The 26,900-nt window shown below is 38.6% G+C and overlaps 2 protein-coding genes across 6 annotated transcripts in view; one reads left to right on the top strand and one right to left on the bottom strand.

The window, feature by feature from the left end:
* The first annotated feature begins 340 nt into the window (after window positions 1–340).
* LOC135105865 (heat shock 70 kDa protein 14-like) lies at window positions 341–17,548 on the top strand. Of its 2 annotated transcripts, XM_064014495.1 has the most exons (13): window positions 341–577; window positions 3,093–3,159; window positions 5,561–5,641; window positions 5,846–6,092; window positions 6,820–7,012; window positions 7,346–7,507; window positions 7,652–7,754; window positions 8,751–8,906; window positions 9,215–9,427; window positions 11,654–11,824; window positions 12,747–12,808; window positions 15,096–15,235; window positions 17,317–17,548. In XM_064014495.1, the coding sequence occupies exons 2-12, from the start codon at window positions 3,145–3,147 to the stop codon at window positions 15,175–15,177; spliced, it is 1,485 nt and encodes a 494-aa protein (XP_063870565.1). In that variant the 5' UTR covers window positions 341–577; window positions 3,093–3,144; the 3' UTR covers window positions 15,178–15,235; window positions 17,317–17,548. The 2 variants fall into 2 exon arrangements, with proteins under 2 accessions (XP_063870565.1, XP_063870564.1); XM_064014494.1 differs by lacking the exon at window positions 3,093–3,159 and having other exon boundaries at window positions 342–577.
* Window positions 16,024–26,900, bottom strand: part of LOC135105863 (max-binding protein MNT-like) — a 33,247-nt gene continuing 22,370 nt past the window's right edge. For 2 of the 4 annotated variants that reach the window (XM_064014493.1, XM_064014492.1), the window contains exons 2-7: window positions 23,615–24,281; window positions 23,306–23,462; window positions 20,770–21,586; window positions 19,816–19,968; window positions 18,233–18,463; window positions 16,024–18,128 (exon numbers count right to left, since the gene is read on the bottom strand). In XM_064014493.1, coding sequence (XP_063870563.1) covers window positions 18,261–18,463; window positions 19,816–19,968; window positions 20,770–21,586; window positions 23,306–23,462; window positions 23,615–24,281 — 1,997 coding nt within the window. In that variant the 3' untranslated portion in view covers window positions 16,024–18,128; window positions 18,233–18,260. The remainder of the gene's footprint in view (window positions 18,129–18,232; window positions 18,464–19,815; window positions 19,969–20,769; window positions 21,587–23,305; window positions 23,463–23,614; window positions 24,282–26,900) is intronic. The other 2 variants (XM_064014491.1, XM_064014490.1) reach the window with 1 other exon arrangement.

Here is a 26,900-nt window from a genome sequence, read left to right as displayed (position 1 = left end):
TATATATATATATATATATATATATATATATATATATATATATATATATTTTTTTTTTTTTTTTTTTTTTTTTTTTTTTTTTTTTTCACATGGCACTGGTGATCAGGAACGAGGTTTTGTTTAACCTCTAATGACAAATCGGCTCCCGGAGAAATGTCAACTTGATGGATTCATTTCTTCTCTCGGTTTTTTTTCTTTTTTATCCCAATCCTTTATAATGCATTTTAGCATACTTCATAAAATGACAATTATGATTAAACTAATGATACACAGCAATCATTAACAAGTGCATTTGATCTATACCACTGCAGACAAACGTGATGAGCCAATAGGAACTCCTCTCACTGGGCGGCAGTGGCTCGTGATTGGCCAGGCGGCAGCCGGGCGGCAGGCGGACACTCCAGCACCGAGGGGCGACCCAAACCAAAACATTGGCAGTCACGTGTTGAATTATTTTTGTTATTTCTAAAGCTGGGGCTGAGTCTGTGGGCCACCTGTGTGTCTGCGTGGAGAAGTCATGACAGTGGCCTTCGGTATCTATGTCGGCTGTAGCTCGTGTTGTATCGCCGTCAACAAGGTGAGGCGCCGGCGGGTGAGGAGGGAAGGAGTGAGTGGATGTGAGGCACCACTCCTGCCTGTCAACCACACCCTCACCCGGTATTTCCCAGGATCTTTATCACGAGCACTGTGTTACATATATAAACCAGGGACACCGTGTGCTCCATTGTATCTCAATTTGACCACAGTGCATGAGGAGTGTCTTGATGCCAAGGCAGGCCCAGACTGCTCAGGCTATGTCGAGCTAGTTACAGGGGTAAAACTGCAGTTTTCTGCAATGTTTTAATTTTTACATGTTTTCCCAATCTAAAAGCTGAGAAACATGATGGGTCTTTTTGTTTTTTTTCGATTGGTGTATGCTAATACTGCCTTACATTAAGAAAATGGGGGCTTTGCTGCTTCTAAATTCTCCAAAAGTTATGATAACTGCATGCATCTGCCTGCTAGCCACTTAAAACTAAAGGATTGTTCTAAACTAATCAAACAGTGAAACCCAATGATATTTGGAGGCTTTGCTCTAAAGTTAGATTATTATTATTATTATTATTATTATTATTATTATATGAATCAACGAAGGTGACCCACTGGAAAGCACGAATGCATAAGCCCGAAGGCCCAGTGGGTGGCACTTCACTGATAACTGAAGGTTTAGTAACAGGAAGAAAGCATAGAATAGGAAGATTTGGAAAGATCTAGTAGGTAGAGTGCTGAGAGAGAAGAAAGGTATTCACAAGTTTTTTTAAAAGTTTCACAATTACTAGCATTGACAATCTCAGTGGGAAGTGTATTCCAAAGTCTGATGGACGCTGGGATGAAACATCAGGAAAATTGTGATGTATTACATCGATTCACAGACAAGGCATTGTCATTCAGGCTCATGGAGTGTCTTATGGCACGTACCTGTTCTGAGGGAGCAGGCAAATGACGGTGCAACGGGTGGTTGACATTAGACATAATTTTGAAGAAATAAGACAGTGACCACCAAACGACGATGCCGAATTTTAATCTCAAGATTAAGGAGAAGAAATTTAATCTGGTTGAGTGCTCTATCTAAAAGTTTTAAGTTAGACTCAGCTGCAGAAATCCAAACAGAATGACAGCACTCAAAATGAGGCAGTATGAAAAAGTGAAAGCAGCTTTTAACAATATCATCAGAGGAATATATCCGACTGCACTTACGCAATAAACCAACTTTTCGTGAGATTGACGATGCAAGTGAATGCAAGTGCAACTCGAAAATGAGTTTGGGATTAAGGGTGACTCCAAGCAACTTCAGTGAGGAACAATTTGGAATTGGCACTCCATTGACAACAATATCAGGGTGGGGAGAAAAAAGCATCCTTGATCGACTAATAACCATACTGTGGGACTTACTTGGGCTTAGTTTCATACCTCACCAATCACACCAAGACATAATCCTTGAGACATCATGAGTGAGAACATTAGATTAACAGCAGTATTATTTTTTGAGGGGCGCAAGTTGAACTGATTTGTTCTCGTCTTGGCCAGATAACAATGAAAGGCTTCTAAAAATGTGATACTACACCTGTCACTCCATCAGGTACTGATAATTTACTCCAGTGGTTCCTAAACTATCTTCTAACAGGCTAAGATATATGTACACTCCTTTTCCCTTATTTTAATGTGTCAGCAGGCTGGAGTGTTGTGATGAATTATTTAACAGTGTGAGTGTGGTTGGTACTGGTAACATGCACAAAACACTTAAGGAGAGCTCAATCAATAAAGAATGGATTGGGGTGACATTGTGTGGGCATAATGACAGGTTCTTGTTACATAAGAACATGAGAAAATAAAAAAGTTACAGGAAATCATCAGGCCTACACATTGCAGTTCCTTTACAAAGTTTACCTATTGTGAATCCAGCCTTATTTGGTACTTTGGGTGTTGGCTGTACTTGTCCTGCATTGGTGCAACACTTATTGTCAACAGGCATGAGAAGGTCTCTTTCTTTCACTTGTTCTCTAATCATTTGCCTTTGTTATTCCAAAATTATAAGTTGTTATATATGGCTGTATGCTTTTTAATCCCTCTTAATTTGATGATGGCACAACGATGCTGTATATCTTCTGATACACTTGGCATCATATACAAGTTGTGTGGCACTTGTATTCTTGACACATGAATCCCCCAGGCTATGCCCAGTAGCAGGTCAGGTCATGGTGACTTTGAGGTTGAGGTGGTATTTGCACAGACAGGTACAGCTAACACCCTGAGTAGGAAGTTAGTTTGGATATACATACCTATTTCTGCCTACCATTATACCCTTTAAACTGACTTTTGGGCAGATGATTTCTTAGACTTCAAAAGGGAGCATGCCATCCAGTTTGGGAACCACAGATCTACACTTAAGCAAGCCAAACTCGGTTTATAGATGAGTTTTCAGAAATGATAAAGAATATCAAAATTATTTAACCATTGATAGTTGATGAAAACATATTCTGAGAACAGGGAGAAATCTCCAGTGCATCATACCATCAACTTCATCAGCATCCTCACTTGATTTACTCACTCAGCTGGCTACTGGGTCCATCCACTGCATAGTTACTGACAGTTACCAGGAAGGAGATGAAACTTGTTCAGGTAGATAGTCAGAAACACCTTTGTTGTTGATGGTATACTCACTAAAAACATATTTATACTTAAATGTGTGTGTGTGTGTGTATATATATATATATATATATATATATATATATATATATATATATATATATATATATATATATATATATATAGATAGATAGATAGATAGATAGATAGATAGATAGATAGATATATATATATATATATATATATATATATATATATATATATATATAGTAGGATACACAACAGCTCATGGTTGTTATAGTGTACAACTGCAATAATGCACAGAAATTTTAGTAAATGTTTAATTGGAAAAATTAACCAAAACTGGCATAACAAACTCTCCACTTGGGTGAGCACTGGAATTTCAATAAGTATTTAATCAAAATAATGAACCAAAATTGGCAAGACGAACATGCCATTCATGTGAGCACTGAAATTTTAATAAAAATTTAAACAATAATAAATTAAAACTCGCAAACTCACTAGTTGTGCGAGCCGCTGCTCACCTATCTGCTGCTATTGTGTAATTTTTTGTATTGTTTTCTTGTTCCCTGGACCAATTAATTTTTTCCCATAGGTTCTTCAGGTACCATAATACACGTTTACCATAACAAATGCTACATTAGAATGAAACATGTTCTTTGCCACATAGCTTACTGTATATATAGTATAACTCCAGTTAACCAGAATTCTCAAGCAACCATAATTTTTCTTAAGGATATATAAATAAATAAGATAATTTTTTTTAAATCACAAATATTTGAAATTGGCACCAGGCAAGCAGTGTGAGTGGAATGTTTTGCTTTCCTGCCACTGGTGGTGCTGTGAGTACTGGATGGGTGTCTGAGAATGGATTAATCTGTTTTACATTGATTCCTATGGGGAAAAATAGTTTTGGCGTTCGAACATTTTGGATCTCGAACGGCATTCAGGAACAAATTAAGCTCGAAAAAGCGAGGTTCCACTGTGTGTTTGCGTGTGTGTGTGTGTGTGTGTGTGTGTGTGTGTGTGTGTGTGTGTAATATATATATATATATATATATATATATATATATATATATATATATATATATATATATATATATATATATATATATATATATATATATATATATATATATATATATATATATATATAAGGATTGGTTTTATATTGAAAATAAATTTCTACATATTAATACCCAGCTTTGGAGTGTCATGGAAAGACTTAAGATAATGATCTGAAGGCAGGATGAGTTGGCCAGAAAATACCAAGGATAAGTAGGCCAGAAGATGCCATTGAACTCATGAAAGAACACCGAAGTGTATATGTGTATGTGCTGAAATCTAACATTTCTTTCTGATCAGGCCAAGATGGTTACCAGGCCTCAAGTAGATATTGGTTTGCCTTGATTTTTTCCTCTCATTACAGTACTTTGTAGATTATATTATTGTATATGACAGTTCTGTTATTCTGAATATTTAATTGAATATACATGATGAGTTACCATAGCAGCACCCCAAAATTGTCATCCCAAGGTTTTTTGTACACTGACACACAAAATAAATATAAAGCTCAGTCATGTGGAAAAGTGTTTGGTTGGCCAGTGAGCTGAGTTTTCACCTCTGCCATCAGCATATCACTATCTGTTAATCTGTTGTCAGGCTACTGATTTTCTACCTCATTTCAAGTTAGATTAGTTATTTCCCTATCCAAAAACCATATTTACAATATGTCCCCAAAGATTTCTGGGGAAGACTGAAAAGGAAATTCTTGTAAAAGAATTATTTTACCTATTTGTATACTATCTCGGAGATTCCTCTTTCTTGTATCCTCAAAAGTAGCTTGGCCTAATGGAAGATACAAGTTACATGTTCAGAGTAAAGAAGAGAACATCAGGAATGTATCTAAATGGAGAGAGGAAGTTTTATAGTGACTGGGAATACAAAGGTCTTAAGATGAGCTTGGAACCTGATGATTGCTGTGGTCCTGAGATCTGATGCACTGCCTCCTGTTCTTCCAGTCTCCCAGTTCTACCTTGCTTTTTGAAAGCATGTCATGGCTAAAGATTTACCCCAACTTCATATCACGTTCTCATTATTGTTTCTGTGAAATCCTCAAAGGGGGAAGTGTATGACTGCTCTTATTTGCAAGTGTAGAATTCTTATGTATGAATGAAATTAAAAACTTGTCTCAAAATATTGAAATGTATGAATTTTTTATATACAAATGTCTTTCAAAGAATGTAGATAACTTGTTTGTAAATTGCAGTTCATTTGTATTTATATTTGGAGTAAGGAGTCAAAAGATAGACAGTGTATTATGGTTTGTTGGCTAAAATTTCCTTCATATCCCATTCATTGTATGTTGCTCCCCACTGCTGGGTTTCAGTACATACCTTTATATTCTTCTCAGGATGGAAAGTTTGAGGTTGTGGCAAATGCAGCAGGAGACAGAGTCACACCAGCCATTGTCGCCTATCATGATATGGAAGTGGTAAGTTGTAGGACAGCTTGTTTTTTTTTTTCCAGTTGTGTACTAGCTACTGACTTTTCACTACAATGTCATTTTGCCATATTATGTAAAAAGAAAAGGACAAAATCTAAAGTTCATTATTCAGTGCTTGCTAATAGTAGGTGTAAGGTAGCAAGAAAAACAGGTATAGATGTATATGAATATCAGCTTCATAACCACACTCAGGTTACAGGTCTGGCAGCCAAGCAGGGGATGATCCGGCATGCTGCCAACACCATCCAGAATGTTCTTCGGGTTGTTGGTACCACAGAGGATGAGGGTCAGGGGCAGCCGTGTGGGGGCAGTGGCAGTGGTGGGATGTGTCGCCCTAACTGGGAGGGAGGACAGGCCCGTTACAGTGTGCAGCGAGGAGACAAGACAGTGCAGGTTACAGCTGATGAGGTCATCACTCACATATTTAGCCTCTTGAAAGGTTAGTTTGTTTGGAACCATCCCACATCATCAGGTTAGTAGGTTATTTTGATTTTTATACTTGGGAACATGTGCATAAAGGTTAGGGAAGAAAGACTTCATGTATCACAGTCAGTTTCTAAAGTTTTCATCATGATACCAGAATAATTTCATCCTAATTGGCATATGTAATGTGGTTGCTAAAAGTTTGCAATGGTAGCATTAAGTCCTGATTTAATAGCATAATTAATAGAAAAAACCTCATGTAGTTATTTGGCTAGTCCAGTTTTAATTTTTTTTTAAGGTAATCATAGTTTTTTATCCCATTATTCAACACTAAACTTGCACATTATTGTAATTTTTTTACTAAATCTGATCAATATAAGGGATCTTGTATGGATTATGAAAATGTAATTAGAAAATCTACAGTTTCCCATACTTCATAGAAATTATATCAAGAAATAGCTGATAAGTAAGGAAGAAAGAAATTAATATTTATTATTACACTGTATTGACCATTGTAATACATGACTGGCTGCAACTTTGTCACTCTGAAGATCTTGCACATAATATGAATTAATATAAGATGAATATTACTGTATATTACAGTGGTAATAATATGGATGTTCATTTCATGTACCGCAGATTTTGGTGAACTTGTATTTTTATATATAAACTGTTGATGCTCTACACAGTTGTAGTATTGAATTTATTTCAAGAACACAGATTATTTTTGACACATTCAACAGAGATAGCCATAGCACACACCAGTGAGCCAGAGCTGCCAGTGGTGATTTGTGTGCCAGCCTGGAGCAGCGAAAACACTGTTGCTGTGGTGAAGAAAGCAGCCAAGAAGGCTACCTTCAATGTTCAGGCCACTGTGTCCCAGCCAGCTGCTGCTGTCTTGGCCTATGGGCTGGCAGATGACAACAAACAGAATGCGTCAGTACATTACTGAGTGAAAAATATATTATTAGATTATTAGCACAGTACCTTATTTAGAGTTGAGTGATGTTGGATGCCGTTTTTTTTTTTTTTTTTTTTTTTTTTTTTTTTTTCTTCTTTTTTTTTTTTAGATTTTTAATATATGCATTCATTAAAATCTGTTCCCTTGATTGATTCACGAAACAGAAGAGTTAAAAGCAGGAAATTATAGAGAGAAAAAGTAAAGAAAAAAATTTGTTAATTTATTACAAAATCAATGTATCATCTTACATATTATAACAATATTCATTTGCATTGTCATTAATTTTTATCTTTATTTCCATCATGTAGGTATGTAGTTGTGCTTCACTGTGGTGGCACAACTGTAGTGGGATCTGTTGTGGAAATTGCTGGTGGGCTGCTGACTTTGAAAGAGTCTATTACTTCCTCATCTGTTGCCGGAGATTCTCTCACCAATGTGCTAGTCCAACACTTTGCTAAAGAATTCTATACGTGAGTATTATGTCTTTCCAGGTATTCATGCTAAATACATCATCATATTATAACTGTGATGAAGTTTATGAGAAATTATTGTTTATTTATTCATTTATTGATATCTATTTATGCATTTGTTTATATTTTTATATTTTTTGGCAGAAAGTACAAGGGAGACCCTCTGGAAAACAGACGGTCACGGCGGAAGCTTTACAATGCCTCAGAAAACTGTAAGCATGTTCTCTCCACAATGAACACCTCTCAGGTAAGACTGGTAATTTAAATAATATTGTGGATTGTATAAGTAAAATGTATTGGATGTTGAAGTGTTGTTGCTGAAAGTGATGTAAACAGCTAGAAGAATGGCATATATATATATATATATATATATATATATATATATATATATATATATATATATATATATATATATATATATATATATATATATATATATATATATATATATATATATATATATGCCTTGTGGATGTTGGTGAAGTCCTTGAGCAATCATAATATTATGTTAGTTTGTTTTCTGGTACTGCCAGTCAAAGGTTGTTACTGTAGTGCAGAGCTTTTAGGAAATAAGAGGATAGTCTGGTCATCCCTGCTAGTGAATATACATTACAGGCCAAAATGACTTTTTTTTTTTTTTTTTTTTTATGAATTTTCAGTTTGTCTTTTTAATTTGTGCTTTTGAGGAGTATATATATATATATATATATATATATATATATATATATATATATATATATATATATATATATATATATATATATATATACAAATGATATGTTGAACTTAAAGGAAAGGGAAGGGAGAAATATCCAGGAAAAGCTTGGGAATCCATGCTGTAGGAAACTAATGAGAAATGCTACTTCATTGGAAGTATTTGCTAAAAATTTTTTTGGTATAGACACAACCATAACATCAGAATCACTTTAAGATGGAAAGGTAATATTGAAAATATTAATTCATGTGAATCCAGTTGAATATTTCCATGAATTAAGAACCATTGCCAGTTACATTCTCTTCAGCTTATCCTTCTTTTCCCTCCTGTCTGACACAACTATACATACCATGTATAGCTAAATCATAGACTATCACTAGGTTGTCTTGGCACTGTACAGAATTCCTGTTTTCATTTTCTCTTCCTTTCTTTTCCCTTTAACTGGGAGTACAGCAAAGGGGATGCAAATTGGAGTCACGTTTTCCTTACTGCCATATAAATAGAATAAATAGATATTTTTCTCTACAGGTTTATGTTGAATCTCTTTGGGAGGGTGTTGATTTTTCCACAACACTGTCTCGGGCACGTTTTGATGGCCTAGTAGCAGGGACATTGACAGCCTTCTTGCAGTTGGCAAGAGAAGCAGTCCAGAGGTCTGGTTTGACTGAGGCACAAATTAGCAAGGTAATGCTACATTGTAACCATATATATATATATATATATTTTTTTAATATGCAATTTTAATCAGAGAGCACTTTGATATAGGATGTTTTTTATACATGCCTTTACTTGAGAAAAATTCATAGCAGTACACATTACCCTTGATAATAAATTTACTTTGAACTACAAGAAAAAAAAGAAAGTAATACACTTGTACATGGATATTGAGGCTTGTGGTGTCACTACATATGTAAATTTTATGCACGAGAATTTAACCTGTGACTAAGATCAGTGATCCTTTGAAGCTAAGCACATTTTTTTTCCTTCTACAGGTGATACTAAGTGGGGGTTCTGCAAAGATTCCTCGTTTGCAGCAACTTGTAGGTGACGCCTTTTCCAAGGCTGACTTGCTGTGTTCCTTGCCCCCGGATGAAGTACTGGCTGCTGGCGCCTCTATGGAAGCTGCCTTGCTGTTGGGTCAGTCGACTCATGCCTCAGTGGCCTCTTCTTTGGTCCCTGCCTTGGCAACCTCAATATTTTGTAAGGTATGATGTCAAAAATATGTCTTCTTGTTTGATATAAAAGTTGGTATCACTGACTCGACTGCCAGTGCTGTATCATCACCAAGCACTCTACCTTTCTGCCTCTACATTGACAATAATATAAAAAAAAAAAACATATGGTACCTTGGGTTGTGAGTCTAAATCATTCCAGAAGGCCACTTGTAACCACCAAAAAATTTTCCCGTTGAAATAAATGGAAATCCTGTTAATCCTTTCCACACCCTGATAAACATTAGCATTAAAATCAACTAACATGGTTTTTATGCTGAATAAAAGTTATTTTCCCAACAAATAACAATGCTAAATGGTGTGAAGGGCAAATCAGTGAAATAAAGTAACTAATAAAGATGAATCAAGCAGCTATATATCTTTGTGAGCTCAACAACATATGCACCACAATCATATTTTTCTTTGATCTTAGTTTCTATGATATTTATGTCCCTCCTTTTCTTACTGGCATCTTACTTAGCAGCCAGCTTCTTGGGCAACTTCATAGTTTACACAAATTGTGAATTTTATGTAAAAAACACCTGGTATCAAACAAACTAGGATGTGCCTGTTTCCTTTGTGAGAGCACAGTTGAGGATGAGTGAGAGCAAATGTCCCTGGGCATCTCTTTGTTTACCACCTGCTGGCTGCTGGTAGAAAGCAAAGGCTGAATCCTCTGCTTGTTCAAATGGGTGCTTGTAACTCAAGTATTCACTCATAACCTAAAGGATTTAAAAAATATATATATCTTTTACTTGTAACACAAATTACTCACAACTAAAGGCACTCACAACCTGTAGTACCTACTGTGCAATTGTTCAAACACAGCAGGTGTCTTGGACAGTCCTCTTAGCAGCCATGGGAAAGATAAGATGATGATTTTAACATGAATATGATCACAGTGTGAGTGAGGGCAAGGGAATTTCTTATAATTTTTCTGATGTATGCATAGGCAATTTCTGCATTATTCAGGTTCTGCTGTATCTTTTCAATTTGTCTGGTCAGTTCTCTTTTTAACAGCATATGTGGCCCTGAAGAGCTTTCCAAAAGTAAGTTGGTTGGTTGCAACGCTTCATTCCTGCTCTGGGAACATCTTCAGGCGAAGTGAGGAGAACAGTGAGTGCACGTCCTTATGTAGCTGTGTGCTGGAAGGTGATTGGTCAGTAGTGGTTCTGGCACGCAAGTAGCTGGTGGCTTTTCCTATTGGTGGGCTGTAGCTGTGCTTCTCCGTGCTCTCTTCTTGGTGGTGAATGGGTTGCTTCTCACAGAGAAGCACAGCTACAGCCCACCAATAGGAAAAAGACACCAGTTACTCACACACCAGAACCACTACTGATCAATCACCTTCCAGCACATTGCTATATATATATATATATATATATATATATATATATATATATATATATATATATATATATATATATATATATATATATATATATATATATATATATATATATATATATATATATATATATATATATATATATATATATATATATATATATATACTTGGAAGTGAAACCAATGAATGTATGTTCAGTCATGGAACCCCAACTCACTCACGCACTCACTGTTCTTCGCAGTTTGCTTGAAGATGTTCCCAGAGCAAGGATGAAACATTGCAAGCAACCAACTTACTTTTGGAAAGCTCCTTGGGGTCACAGACAGTGTTAAAAGAGAACTAACCAGACAAATTGAAAAGATACAGCAGAAGCTGAATAATGTAGTAATTGCCTATGCATTCAACCTCATCTGCCTAAAAGAGAATCTGCTCCCTGGCTTTACTGATATTTATTCACAATATTTATTCACAATAAAAAAAAAAAAATATGCTGACTCTAACTTTTAAATATTTGTTTTAAGCTGCTATACATCTGGAATGTTCAACAGATATGCCTTTCAAAATAACTAAATAAATAAATTAATTAATTAATAATTATATATATATATATATATATATATATATATATATATATATATATATATATATATATATATATATATATATATATATATTAATTAATTAATTAATTAATTTATTTATTTATTTATTTATTTATTTATTTATTTATTTATTTTGAAAGGCATATCTGTTGAACATTCCAGATGTATAGCAGCTCAAAACAAACATTTAAAAATTAGAGTCAGCATGTTTTTTTTTAGAATTTTTATTGTGAATAAAGAGGAGAACCTATAAATGAAAGAAACTATTTACAGATACTTGGAAGTGAAAGCAATGAATGTGTGTTCAGTCGTGGAACCCCAACTCACTCACGTCAAATGTTAAGCCAAGCACTGCCCACACCTGCCCCTGCCAACTGTACTGTTGTGATCTATGAGGCAGAGGAGCTTGTGGAAGATCCCCAAGAAGAAGCTGTTCTAACTCAAGTAAGTAAATGGATTTCTGTTTTATAGATTGTATCTTTATTTATAGATTAATCAATAATTGACAAATGTAGATATGTTTGTTAGCAAAGATGGTGAAGTTTGGAACTTTGTCACAGGTTGTCTTATAATATCCCACCTGATTGAAATCATTAATTTACTGGATTCATGGAAGAAATTTACTTTACTATGTTCTTTTTTATTAAGTTATTTATTCATTTATTTTTCTCATTTAAAGCTCCTTACTTGTTAATGGAAATCTATTAAGTTTGCTTGAATTACTTACCATACTACATATTCTTGAAGTGTTCAGCTTTATTCTATGGATTCTATGTTTTGCTTACTCTTGTAGAGGAATTAAATGTTAATTGCTTTTATTTATTAGACACCCATAAATGCAGATTGCAGCAGCTTGCAATGAAGGTTAAGACAGTGAGTAAGGACAGGAAGAGAGGGAGTAGTTACTGAATGTGAATGAAACATGAACATGTAATGAACATTGAAGAGCCAGATTTCAGATAGTGGAGATAAGTTATTTGAAAGGTGCTTGTGCTGCAAATACACATACAATTGAAATTGTGTATGGAAGGATTTCTACATGTCTTAAAGATGTTGTTGTAGTAATGGTTAAACACAAAACCTCCAGATGATCTTTCTACCTGATAGAAGCAAATTTGTCAAAACTATTCCAGTACAGATCTTTCAGAGAGAGAGAGAGAGAGAGAGAGAGAGAGAGAGACTTAGTTTCATAATCCTGTAAATAACATGTGTTATCTTGTCTTTGCATTGTCAAACTTCCAAATATGGACTCTTTATTATCTTCCATATTAAACTAGTGTATGACATTCATAAAATAATGTTAAGTTTGAGAGGAATATCTGGCTTATTGGGGGACAAAGAAGTTAATAATAATTTTTATCCACAGATTGATGTCACAAATTTAACTCAAGACTCTAAATTGCTTCGACTAGATTTCCACTTAAAGAGGTGGGTGTCTATCCTGTTCACTCTTATATTATAGATAATGATGATATTCCCTTATGTGGTGGAACAAGACAAGGATAAAGATGAATGTTTAGTAATGGTGGTCATTAAAGGTGGGGGAATTTTTCCTGGAGGATGTTTGTGTGAATCTGTTTGGTGTGTGTGTTTTATTTGAAAAGAGAAAGAAAAAAGGGAGAACAGGCCAAGAGGGACAGACTTCTCCACTGAGCAGATTGTGGCAGTACCAGATAACCAGCCTCCTCTTACTATCAAGTCAGAATCAGTGCCTGTCGGATGTAAAACAGTTGTTTTTAGTTGAATGTGGTAGTTAGTAAGAATTATTGGTCTATATGGAATTATATGGTCTCTGGAATTCTTCGCAGTGATGTTTTCCATGTCCTCCTCACTGACCTAAACCCTCAGAAGGCTTATGGACCTGATGGGGTCCCTCCTTCTGTTCTCTGAAACTGTGCCTCCGTGCTTGCACCTTGCCTAGTTAAACTCTTTCAACTCTGACTGTCAACATCTACCTTTCCTTCTTGCTGGAAGTTTGCCTACATTCAGCCTGTTCCTAAAAAGGTGACTGTTCTAATCCCTCAAACTACTGTCCTATTGCTTTAATTTCCTGCCTATCTAAAGTTTTTGAATCTATCCTCAACAGGAAGATTCTTAAACATCTATCACTTCACAACCTTCTACCTGATCGCCAGTATGGGTTCCGTCAAGGCCGTTCTACTGGTGATCTTCTGGCTTTCCTTACTGAGTCTTGGTCATCCTCTTTTAGAGATTTTGGTGAAACTTTTGCTGTTGCCTTGGATATATCAAAAGCTTTTGACAGAGTCTGGCACAAAGCTTTGATTTCCAAACTACCCTCCTATGGCTTCTATCCTTCTCTCTGTAACTTCATCTCAAGTTTCCTTTCTGACTGTTTCTGACTGTTGGTCACTGTTCTTCTAAATCTATTAACAGTGGTGTTCCTCAGGGTTCTGTCATGTCATCCACTCTCTTCTTATTATTCATCAATGACCTAAACCAAACTTCTTGTCCTATCCACTCCTACACTGATGATACCACCCTGTACTTTTCCATGTCTTTTCATAGACATCTAACACTTCAGGAAGTAAACATTTCATGCAGGGAAGCCACAGAACACCTGACTTCTGATCTTTCTAAAATTTCTGATTGGGGCAGAGCAAACTTGGTATTGTTCAATGCCTCAAAAACTCAGTTCCTCCATTTATCAACTCGACACATCCTTCCAGACAACTATCCCCTCTTCTTCAGTGACACTCAACTGTCCCCCTCTTCTACACTGAACATCCTCGGTCTGTCCTTTACTTGTAATCTGAACTGGAAATTTCACATCTCATCTCTAGCTAAAACAGCTTCTATGAAGTTAGGTTTCCTTAGACTTCACCAGTTTTTCTCACCCTCCTCCCCCAGCTGCTAACTCTGTAGAAGGGCCTTATTTGTCCATGTATGGAGTATGCTTCACATGTCAGGGGGGGCGGGTTCCACTCATACCGCTCTTCTAGACAGGGTGGAATCAAAAGCTTTTCGTCTTATCAACTCCTCTCCTATAACTGACTGTCTTCGGCCTCTCTCATTGCTGCAGTGTTGCATCTCTAGCTGTCTTCTACCACTATTTTCGTGCTAACTGCTCTTCTGATCTTGCTAACTGCATGCCTCCCCTCCTCCCATGGCCTCGCTGCACAAGACTTTCTTCTTTCTCTCATCCCTATTCTGCCCACCTCTCTAATGCAAGAGTTAACCAGTATTCTCAAATCATTCATCCCTTTCTCTGATAAATTCTGGAACTCCTTGCCTGCTTCTGTATTTCCACCTTCCTATGACTTGATTTCCTTCAAGAGGTAGGTTTCAAGACACTTATCCTTCAATTTTTGACTACTGCTTTGGACTCTTTTATGGGACTGGCATCTCAGTGGGAAGAATATATGTATAATATATGAGGATTGAAGACCAAACCTTGGTGAGGAATGTTGTTTGATCAATCTAAGTTTCTACAATGTGTTGTAGATCATGTTAAGTTAATCTGTGGTACTTAATGTGTTGAATATACAAGACAGAAATAAGGAAATTCTAGTCGAGATGGTTAGTAGTTAAATAGGTGTGGTGTGGCATTTCCATGACCAGTCTCTTCAGTGGCCACTGAATGTTGTGACATTTGTCACTGAAACTCTTTAAAAATATATGGCATACTCTGTTTTACCGAGTTTTGTTCTAGACTAAAATGCAGTCTCTTATATATTACTTTACCTATTTTTTTCAGTGATGGTAGCCTTCATGTAGTTCTACAAGAGACACACGCAAAAATTAACCGAACATTCATCATAGAATCTGGAAGGAGTTGAGGCTTGTGGCTTTTAGTTGCTTGAACAGGCTTCATCCCTTTTTGTACTTCACCACAAGGTAAGATAAGGGCATTGTATCCTTAATTTATTTGGAGGTTGGTAGTGCTATTTATCCATTTGTATTTTAGGAACATTACACTAGGGGCAAAGTCAAAATAGTTGTTCACATACCATAAAAGTTAGGCAGCACACTTTATAACATTGTCAGGCAAAACACTGAAAGTTTGTTGTTTTTCAGTGAAGCACCAAACTAATTGACTGTATTTAACCATTTAAGTTGGCATGCATTGTGCCAACTTTACTTGATTATCTTCATCAAAACATGTTTGTTGTCCAAGATGAGTTTAGTTATTAGCACTGTGGAAAATGACTGAAAGTTCTGAATTAGTTATCCACAGCTCATGTTTACAGAGCTGTAATTATCCTGAATTGTATGAGGTTCTTCATAAGGAGCATTTGTAATATCTGATTTCAGAGGCCTGAACTGAACCACTTCAGAGTGTAAGATTAGTCACAACTGCACAACATCTAAAGAATTATAAAAAAATGTAGATCATGTAGTGTTAAGTTATGCAGAGGTGACAAGCCTTTTGATACAAATTTGTGGTGCCCTTCTATATGTTTTATGAATTTGGATGAGAGGTTTTTAAATTTTCAGGTGAAGCAGCAGGGTTTGCTTAGGTATGTATGTGGACCTCATGGAGTTTCAAAATAGATACCTTAGTAGTTTGGTCAAAACCAGTAGTCATATATGGAGGTCCTCAGATGCACTGACCTAGTCCATGGTGTCATTGATTCCTCACATCTTGCATTGTTGATGTATGTATAGGATAAAAATAGGAAATGGACATTTGAAACATTTTACTATCAATTAAAGGGGTTTGGGTATGGCTTGTTTGCACTGAGGTGATCAGGGTCCCCATGGACTCCTGTCAACCCTGAGATCTGGCATAGAACTGCCGCCCAGAGTGACATGCTTAAACTCATATTATACCATCGACAGAAAAGCTTGAGGCCTTTCCATTTATTTGCCCTACCCTTGGCTGAAGGATGTGTGAAAAGCAAAGCTAGAGACAAGATGACATCTATGTAGCAGTTGAATGGTCTTGGCAGATCAACTCAGTTTGCCAGCCTGTTTTTAAGTGAGGGCTTGCCAAATTATTAATTTTATTATTATTGTGTATTATTATTTATTTATTAAGTAGACTAGAAATTCAAAGTGGAGTATCTCAGATGGTAGAAAATAATGAGATGAAACAGCAGGTATGGCTTTTAAATCTACATCTTCATATTCAGGATAGTCACTGGGCACCACTACATTATTTGTGATGAGCACCTGTATCTTTACTTCCTTTTCATATTGAGTAACTTCCATGTATATTTAAGATCCAACAAACCAGGCAACCAATTATCTGATCATGGCTCCTGTCCTCACAGACCACTCACCTTATTATCTAACTGATGCTTGGGACTTGCAACCTCCAATGTAATCAGTCTGATGATAAAAGCAGTGAGGATGGCAGTCACAATCATACAATTGATTACCCTAAAAACTTGGAATGCACTGCACATTTCAATTAAATTCTACCATCTTAGAAACCCTAATTATGCAGTGGTTTAGAGAAAAGAATTTTAAGTCTTGCATTTGATTCTCTCTCTTTGACAACTGAGTTAATCTGCTACAGTTTTCATAGTTGGCCTAGTGCTATTCAGCTGCCACATATATAATACATAATTGGTATTTCTGTAGCCTTACTCTGGTAAAAACACCTTGAGCCAAGTTGAAGAGTGAAACAGTTGGGAAGAGCTCAGACCTTTGGCCAATACTGTATAATGTACTGCAGCCAATAAGCAACTATTAATGAAATTTGTACATTTGGAGCATTTGGTGGGGCAGGCAGCTTGGGGCTGCGTCACCCTGAGCGGAGACTTATCACTGTCAGCGATAGTTGAGTCTTGCATACTTGGTATGAAGAGTTTCAATGGGAGCCACAGTATAACACTTAGTCACCTTTAAAAGGATCATTTGATCAAAGAAAAAATGCATACGTTCACAAATACATACTCCAGATAATACATTTACAACAAGTTCAGATAACAATAACACCAACAATCAGGTGGATGATGCTATGTACACAGGTGAGCACAGCGGCCGGCACCATGTTGAGCAGTGTGCATCCACCAGCATCATAGAGTCCCCCGGGCGGCCCTGCCACAACGAGGACGCCAGTGAACCACTATCACAGTCTGGTGGCGGCAGCCATGTGTCAGCTGCCACCACCTTCACTACAACACAATTCCTGAAGCAGCCTAGAGTCCATGCTGGCCACCTTATAAAATAATTTACCTAATAAAATTCTTTAAAAATTAAGAATAACTACGTATCCTTATATCTCCAACGTCACCGGCAATGAAATGTACATAGAGACGCTCTTACCACGAAGGCAGAGGTTGATCTCACATAAAAATAAACATGAAAATATGTACTAGCTTTCTCATGATAACAAGTATGATGATGAAGAATATGAGTGGTGGTGAGAGTGGGCAATAATGAGGAGCCACGAGAGGCTCAGGTGCAGCCCACAGCTGAGGTATGGCTTGTACTCTCCTGGGATTGTCTTCAGGCAATGCCCATCAAGGCTTGCCTGAGGCCACCGCGTGGGCCCCTGTCACGATGCCTGTTGGGGCTGATACCACCACCACAGGCTTGACCAAGCCCCCAAGCCCACTCCCCAGTGAAGTGGTGTACTGGGTGGAGACAAGTGGGACACTGGTGGCATTCCCACTAACAGATGCTGCCTTCAGGCCCTTGCTTCCAACGGTGGTGACGGTGCCTGGCACTCCCACCCGCTGGGGCTGAGACACCACCAGTGGTGTTACAATGGGAGGCCCAATGCCAGAAACCAGCGTTCCCATGCTGTTGCCTAGACCTGACACCAGCTGGGTGATGCCTGCAATACAAGGCATCAGCATCAAGTAATTTGTTTGTTTCATGGAAAGAAAGTGATATACAAATAAACAGAACTTCAGAAACCATAACAGGATTCTTGCATACCATTATTGTTTACAACAGGAGGCCTGACTCAAGTGCAACAGCTTTGACTAGCTAGCAAGATGCAGCTCGAAGAGAATGCTATGCCTGCTGAGTGCAACCCACCATTGGCGTGAGTTATTGGGAGGTAGGAGGGCAGGAGGGAGGACGTAGCAGCTTGTGTCACCTTGACGGCTGCTGCCGCTCCCCCCACACTTAGGTTGAGTGGCACTGTAGTTATGGTGCCATTAGTACCTGTTTTAAAAGACGTGTTACTTGTGACTACATCTTTCAATATCATGATGAACTTTAGACCTACCTGTAATGAGTTACTAATTTAGTCAGACACACTACATTTAAATCTATCATTAAAACATTTCTGACCCCATTACAATGAGATAACTTTCTTTTGTAGAGCACTCAACATGTCTTGATTTTTTTTATATATGGTTAATTATCTAGAGTAATTTCATTTAAAGAATTTTTTAGTTAGGTTTTACTAAGCACTGAGTTTAGAATTATAACTGGAATTTTCATTTATTCATTTTAATTTAGATTATAACTACTTGTATACCAGTCTGAGATTCCCCTTAAACATAAGTGGCTCAAAGAAGAGATGGTCTCGTATTTTTACAGTAAATATTAATACAACTTTATTTTCATATACATATATATATATATATATATATATATATATATATATATATATATATATATATATATATTCCTTAAAGGAGATGGTCATCAATTTCTTTCCTGCATCTGACCAAACCTTTTCAAAAAGAAGGAAGGTGTGATATACTGACTCATCAACAGCCAGACTGAATTTAAATAGACAACTAAAAGTTTAACCACAGATGGATTATGAGAAAGTGAAGTGTCGAGTGGATAGTTGTGGACTGGCTTGGAAGGAAAGATGAGTAAATGTGGTGGAGTACAACAAGTACATCCTGCTTGGAAGTATTCTTTATTACCTGACCCACACACTGTACAGCATTCAGCCATCTAGATATAGGGATGATTTGTGTTATTCACTCAAGTCTCAAGCAGACCAGGTGTAGTAAGATGGCCTCTATGCAAATGAGTTTCATATCTTATATATGCAGTAAATCTTTTGGTGAACTTTAGGAAGGATATAACCTAAGGCCATGAATTTAAAAGTTTAAAGAACTTTTTAACTGTATCTAAGTTGTCAATTTAACCAATGTTAGTGATTCCATGCAACTATGAAAAGATCCAAGTTATTCCATTGCATGGCTGTATTATTTTCAGCCTTAATAACCCATACAGTATTCTCACCACATTTACATATTAATACAATGGTTAATGGCATTAGCAATTATATAAAAAATAAATAAATATAAATAAATTAAACTTCCCATTTTTTTTCTAATCACATTATATTCATTCTAGTTAAGTAAAAACTTGGATAGCGAGTTCATTAAAGTAATGATCAAATTTTATTAGTTTATTAGATTCATAATATCATTCTCAGTCATTTTTTTTTCTAAAGCCTTTAATTTCTCCTCAAGGGCAAGATTATAAAAAAACAAGAGAAGCCATGTTTTGTGTAAAGGTATATAACTGTATTGTGTGTGTAGACCTACCTTGTGTATGAGGGAGGGTTCGTGGGGTGGTAGGCATGGCCAGGTGGAGAGCCTGCACACCATTCTTGAAGGCAACCATCATGGGAGCAGCAGTAGCAGCTCCAGTCTTGGCTTCTTCAGGGTTGTCTCCACGATCCAGCCCTTCAGTGGTGGCTGGGAGGTGAAAGATAATGTACATCAGTATTTATTAATTCAATTCTCTTGCCAATGCTCACCAGCTTACTTGATTTTAATCTCACTGTCCTAAGCCCAGCTATCTAGGAATAAAAAACAAATTTACTTTACTCATAAAGATCTTAGAATTGAATGCTTATTTAAGCATACAAATAGTAAGATTCAGAACACAATTACTTTGGTTTTATTCATTTTAATGAAATCCTCCTTCAAATTTGCTAGATATAATAGAGGCTTAAGAATGCACCAATCATCGTCTGAGAGTCCAAAATGGCACAACAATCACACCCAATCTTCTCTGTTGGCTATCCACCTATCCCAGGCCAATCCAGACAAATTTCTTAGCTGCATAATTATTAAATACTCATTCCCACCTATAAGAAACCTTTCACAAGCAATAGCTATAAAATAACTGGTGCCATAATTCCCTGTTTATGTGAAACTCATTCATCCCATATCGAAACTCTCCCACCAATAAGTGTAACATAGCATGCCCACTTAATTTGACAGTAAGTATATTTATCAGTATATGAAAATAATAAATGCATTATTATAATTTAAAGACTTAGAACTAAAGGTTCATTCAGAATACTAGACATGTATTTTATTGCCTACTCAGTATAAAAAAAACTACAGATGAAACAATGACAATACAAACAACTTCAAATTAATTTAGTTGTCACTATTACTATTCACCTTACATTAATTCTATAAACTGTTCATGTATGGTGTGCAACACAAGGATACAAGCCTGTGGCATGCATGTATATATATACTAACCTGGATGGGCAAGGGTAATTGTGAGGGGCTTGGCGCCATTAGGAGCATGATCAGCAGGCAGCAGCTTGTACCCTTCAGGAGTGATCACTTGTATTGCTGGCTGGCCCAAGAGACCCCCTGGGGCACCATTGAGCTGCACACCACCAGCCACCAAATGTGCTGGCAGGTGGATGCCAGCCGTACCACCCATGATTGACAGGTGGTCACCTGCTACAGTAGTAACAGTATCCCTGGTGGCACTGGTTGGTCCTGAGCTTACCTCAACTGCTTGCCATGCCTCTTCCCCTGCTGTGCCTGTGGCAGTGGTGAAAGTGGGTTGTTGATAGGGTTGCTGTGTGCCCCAATCTGTGACATGGTGGGGGGATCGGCCTGGCTGAGATACCAACTGAGGTGCTCTGGAGGGTTCCACCATGCTAGTGGATAGGTTGAGTGGCTGATTGGGATCTGTAAAATGCTGGTCCCTGGGGGCTGCCATCCCAGGGCCACTGTCGGCCAGGGTGGTGCTTGGTACAGGTGGTGGTGGGCGGGCCGGAGGTTCTGGATGTAGACGAGGTGAGGCAGGAGATACTTGAGTACCAGCATCCCGGGCATCATCCTCCAGATCAGGCTGCTCTGAGGCAGTGGTAGTAGACTTGGTTTCCTTGTCACGGTGCTGATCAAGGGAGGCCATGTCTGGTAGCAGAGCATTAAAGTCAATGTGGTCCCAACGGGCTGACAGTTCCTTTTTGAGTGCTGAAAGCTTCTGCTGGTGGGCAATCTTCTCCCGAGCCAGACGCTCCATTTCATGTTCATACTCTCGCTCCTTCCTCTTCAAGCTCTGCCGGACATAAGTCAAACCTTGTGAAAAACCTAATGCTTGCCATCTCAACTCTCACCACCCATCAATACCACTCTATTACACTGCAGGAAGCCTTCATAATCCAGCAACAACAAATCAATGATTTTTTAATAAAACATCTATAACACTAAACCATTGCAATTATTAAACAATATTTTTTTTTTGTGAAACTATATGCAACTGCTTTACGCCATCAAATTTACTTCATCTTAAGTAGTCAGTGCAGTTTCTATAATTTCAGTCTATTCACTTACAGTAATTTTCTAAGATCAGGTTTATTGTATGACCTACTTGTTCCAGTACCAAAAATACAAGTAAATTTCTTTATAGATCATAACAAATGCAAGTTCCCAGGATAAAAAAAAAAAAAAAATCCATGATGCACAAGAATAACCTTTAACTCCAACAAATTCCATCATGATCCAATCACCTAATTTTCAAATTATCATTCAGTGTAGACAGGAAAAAAACACATGATTTGAGACACTGAACCAATCAATTCCAGTATTCAGGAATATATCACATTGTTAGAAAAATACATTTAAAGTGAAGGAAAAGTGGCTTCAGATAAGCTAGTATACACTACACATGGCATGAGATCCTAAGGTGGGACATGGAAAGCAAGGATGTGACAGGGCAGCTGCAAATGCAGCGTACTGAACTGCCATTATGTACCTGACACATGTAAATTTCAAACAGTTCACTCCTAAATCTGGCACATACAGAAAACCAGTTCAATGTTTTGTGCTTAGTTCTTACTAGATGTTTCTCTTGGCATGCCAAAAGACTGCTTACCAATATTTTACACCTTAATGAAAGCAACTTGATAATATACTCGTATATCTCCACCATTTATATCACAGATCACAATGATATGAAAAGACACCACCCAATACATCAATTACTCCAAATGGTGGTACAGAGAGAGGCAACTTACCAACTTATAAGTGCTAATATGTATCCTTTCAAATAGTTATCACTCACAATAAGTTTTATTTTCAATATTTTTTTTATTTTTTTCATTTTTTATTTTATTTATTTTTATTTTTATTACTTTTTTACTGCTTTCATGTTATCTCCATTTTATTATAAAGTAAAGGCACTCAATTCTACATAAGTTCTTCCAATGCATACATGAGACACGGCAACAATATGCATAAACATATGCCACATTTAAATACAAGCACAGAGCTGCTTCTTTAAATGGGGTCATTCCCATGCATGTCAGTGGTGGTGATGAAAGGAGGGTTGGGGTGAGACACCTGGGGTGAAGAAGCCAAGATAAATCAATACCTGTGACGTCACTTCTTAAGCCAGGCAAGTGGCAACTAAGAGCAGAGTGACGTAAAGTTCCTGGATAAAAATACATTATGCAGGAGTAAGATGATGGTTCAAGTTGCTAATCTTTACATAAGAATTAATGAGAGTATGAATATAACTAACAGCATCTCCCTTAGAGAAATTCCTTACAATGTATGTGGATCGCACTCCTATTGGACTGAAGTGACAGAGGCCACTCATATATGTAGCTGGCAGATGAAGTAATAAGATATTAACCTACCAACTCCCTATCTTGTGACAAACCTGGCATGCAATGGCACTATGGGGCTGATCACACTACAGCCTTAATTATACATGCACACCTAGTCAGGTATGTTAAGCTGTAATACAGATGATATGAAGGGCCACATCACTCACTTGGATGTGTTTGTGGGCGGCCTTGAGGATGGTCTGGTTGGATATCTTCTTGTCATCCATGGAGGGCAGCTGCCGCCTTAAGGTTTCAAAGCATTCCTTCAGGTGCGCACGGCGGTTCTTCTCCAGTTTATTGTGCACCTCCCGCGATGGAGTACTTCTACGGGAAGGCAAGTGGGAGGAGAAAAGTTTAAGCCTACTGAACAGTATTCACTTTTGTTCATGGGAAACTATCTAATATATATTCCACAAATTGGGCAGATTTTTCATTCTCATTATTCTCTAAGATGACAAATGTTTCAAGACACAAACCCTGAACGCTTCTTATCATCCTTAAAGGATGGGTCATCGGGAGAGTAAAGCCCATGGTGAGAGAAGGTGTTGTGATGGGCGGGGGAGAGAGTAAGCGACTTGGCCAGGCCATTGTGAAGGTGTGGCCCGGGCTGGTGCTGCTGCTGGTGATGAGTAGCGTCGGTCCCCAAGCGAGGGGGCAGGCTGGAGGGATCGCCTGTGCTACTGGAGCTGGAGGGCGGCGACGAGGACTCCTGCCGGAAGACGCTGAGCAGTCCCAGCGGGGACGGGGATGCTGCCGGCGACCCGGGATAAGACAGCGAAGTACGCGGTGAGGTGTGGTGCTGTCCCCCACCCTGCGGCTGTCCACTGGGAGTGCCCCTTACGCCTAGCGTGGGCGTGGACAGCGTTGGTACCCGTCGTTGTTGAGGTGGCTCGTCGCGAGCGTGGGCGGGGCTGGTAGGGGCAGTGCGGGGCGCAGGTGGCGGGGAATTGGGCCCCACGCCCCGGTGATTACTGTTATGGTGGTGGTGATGATGATGGTGGTGGTGGTGGTGGTGATGGTTGTTGTGTGGGTGGTGATGGGGGATGGTGGTTGGGGTGGCCCTTGGAAGGTTGTCAGCCGTCCGCTGCACCACAGCCTCCCGTTTCACCCCTTCGTCTTCCCCTCCTTCCTCTCCTCCCTCATCTGCAACAACAAAATAAGTTAGTCACCCTAAGAACATCACATATCCCGACGCCCCAATGCAAGAAAAACAAACGCCAAAACATTAATAGAAGGGGTTACCATGCAGACGTGGATGCAGACATGGGAGGGCAGGCGGGCTGTGTGGAGGGCGGAGTTCTGCGCGCGCACGTGGAAGTGAAGACTGACGCGGCCCTTTGACTGTTTATGTAACAACACATGTGGCGACCATAACGGGCCGTCCTCCACACATCCACCCAGTCTCTGCCGCCACCATCCTGCCACCTACTACACACGCAATCCCAAATAACTATCATACTTTATATATATATATATATATATATATATATATATATATATATATATATATATATATATATATATATATATATATATATATATATATATATATATATATATATTTTTTTTTTTTTATTTATTTATTTTTTTTCCCCTTCTACAGAAGACCACTTAATTTTTGTAACCTAGTTTGCGCAGCCTCACTTCTCCCCGGCAAGCACTGATTCAGCACCTGTCGGGTCAAGCTGCCTTGTCAGGTAGTAGATTGTAAACTTGCTGGGGTGCCAGGGACATGAGCGGGCATCAGACTCGTCCAGCTTCATCCACTTGCTGAGCCAACCTATTTTTTAATTCTGTAGTGGCTTAGTTTGCATGCCGTGGCTGATCAACACTTCCTCCTACTTGCTGAATCACGTATCTAAACACACATACCTGCACACACGCACGCTCTATATATATATATATATATATATATATATATATATATATATATATATATATATATATATATATATATATATATATATATATATATATATATATATATATTTTTTTTTTTATTTATTTTTTTTTTTTTTCCCTTCTACAGAAGACCACTTAATTTTTGTAACCTAGTTTGCGCAGCCTCACTTCTCCCCGGCAAGCACTGATTCAGCACCTGTCGGGTCAAGCTGCCTTGTCAGGTAGTAGATTGTAAACTTGCTGGGGTGCCAGGGACATGAGCGGGCATCAGACTCGTCCAGCTTCATCCACTTGCTGAGCCAACCTATTTTTTAATTCTGTAGTGGCTTAGTTTGCATGCCGTGGCTGATCAACACTTCCTCCTACTTGCTGAATCACGTATCTAAACACACATACCTGCACACACGCACGCTCTAAAACATATACGCACATGCACACGGTCATGTACATTCACACTAACGTACACACGCGACAAGTGACTATAAATAAATCGTATCAAAGCAGGAGCGGCGGCGCAAGGATGAAGGGAGTGACGCTGTTGTGACCTTCGTGCCAAGTAACCTGTTTTGGACACCAGCAGGTTGCCGCCGCCACCCGCCATCACCGCCCGCCTCTTGCCTACCATGGTGATTTAACTTCCTGTCAGGTCAGCGAAGTTCAGCAACGGCAAGAGGAAAGGCGTGCGACGAGCGAAGCAGATGTTTGTGTGACCTTTCTGCGACTTCAACGAGTCCAAAACTGCTACTCTGGGGAACGCACACACACACACGGAGAGAGAGAGAGAGAGAGAGAGAGAGAGAGAGAGAGAGAGAGAGAGAGAGAGAGAGAGAGAGAGAGAGAGAGAGAGAGAGAGAGAGAGAGAGAGGCATGTGACAACAAAATCCTCTTGAAGCCAGTTGTGCTTATCAAGTGGCACGTACACATGTGACGGAAATATGGCAGAAATAAAACACACACACACACACACACACACACACACACACACACACACACACACGACCTTCATAGATATTGCGTACCTCCTCGCCTCCGGGCACCGCCGCTATCAAAATACCTGAGAGGGGGTGCACGTGAGGGAAGGTGTGGGAGAGCGGGAGGGATGTGGGGAGTAAGGTACGAAGTGGCAACAGGACCCAACACACCACCAGCCATGCCGAGCGACGTTGCTATATCGTATTTGGCAACCTGGCAAGTGCACTAGCTCCCTCCTTCCCTCCCTCATCCCACCCTTCCTTCCCCCCTTCTACCTCCCACTCCTGCCTCTCACCCTCCACCACCCACATGCCTAACCCTCTCCCACCCAACCACCCTACCATCCACCTGCCCCCACCGACCGTTTCCACATCCACACGTCCACACGTCCTCTTCGCCCACACACACACACACACACACACACACACACACACACGGCCTTCACTCTACCATATGGATTGAAGGGATGATAAGGTTGATGACAAATTACATAAGATCAAAGTCAACTCTTCCATCTTTACATACGCAAGTCCTTTACTGCCTGTTTGTCAAAGAAGAGTTCACTTATGCCTGTCCATCGATTCATCCATCCATCCACCGAGTGTGTGTGTGTGTGTGTGTGTGTGTGTGATGTTTGCTCGTGCGTATGTACACGTACGAGTCTCTTCAATGGCCACACTTGTTCCACTTGAAAGCTGCTCCCAGACACCTGTGCACCAGCAACATTCCGCTGCTCTCTCTCTCTCTCTCTCTCTCTCTCTCTCTCTCTCTCTCTCTCTCATAATAATAATAATAATAATAATAATAATAATAATAACAACAACAACAACAAGAACAACAACAACTGATGTCCGTGCCAAAAAGGTGTATGGGTGTCATAAGATCTAC

This window comes from Scylla paramamosain, chromosome 12, assembly GCF_035594125.1.
Source record: "Scylla paramamosain isolate STU-SP2022 chromosome 12, ASM3559412v1, whole genome shotgun sequence".
Taxonomy (NCBI): domain Eukaryota; kingdom Metazoa; phylum Arthropoda; class Malacostraca; order Decapoda; family Portunidae; genus Scylla; species Scylla paramamosain.
The sequence above is the reverse complement of the archived record's forward strand: the minus strand, read 5'-3'. Positions and strand labels throughout refer to the sequence as shown.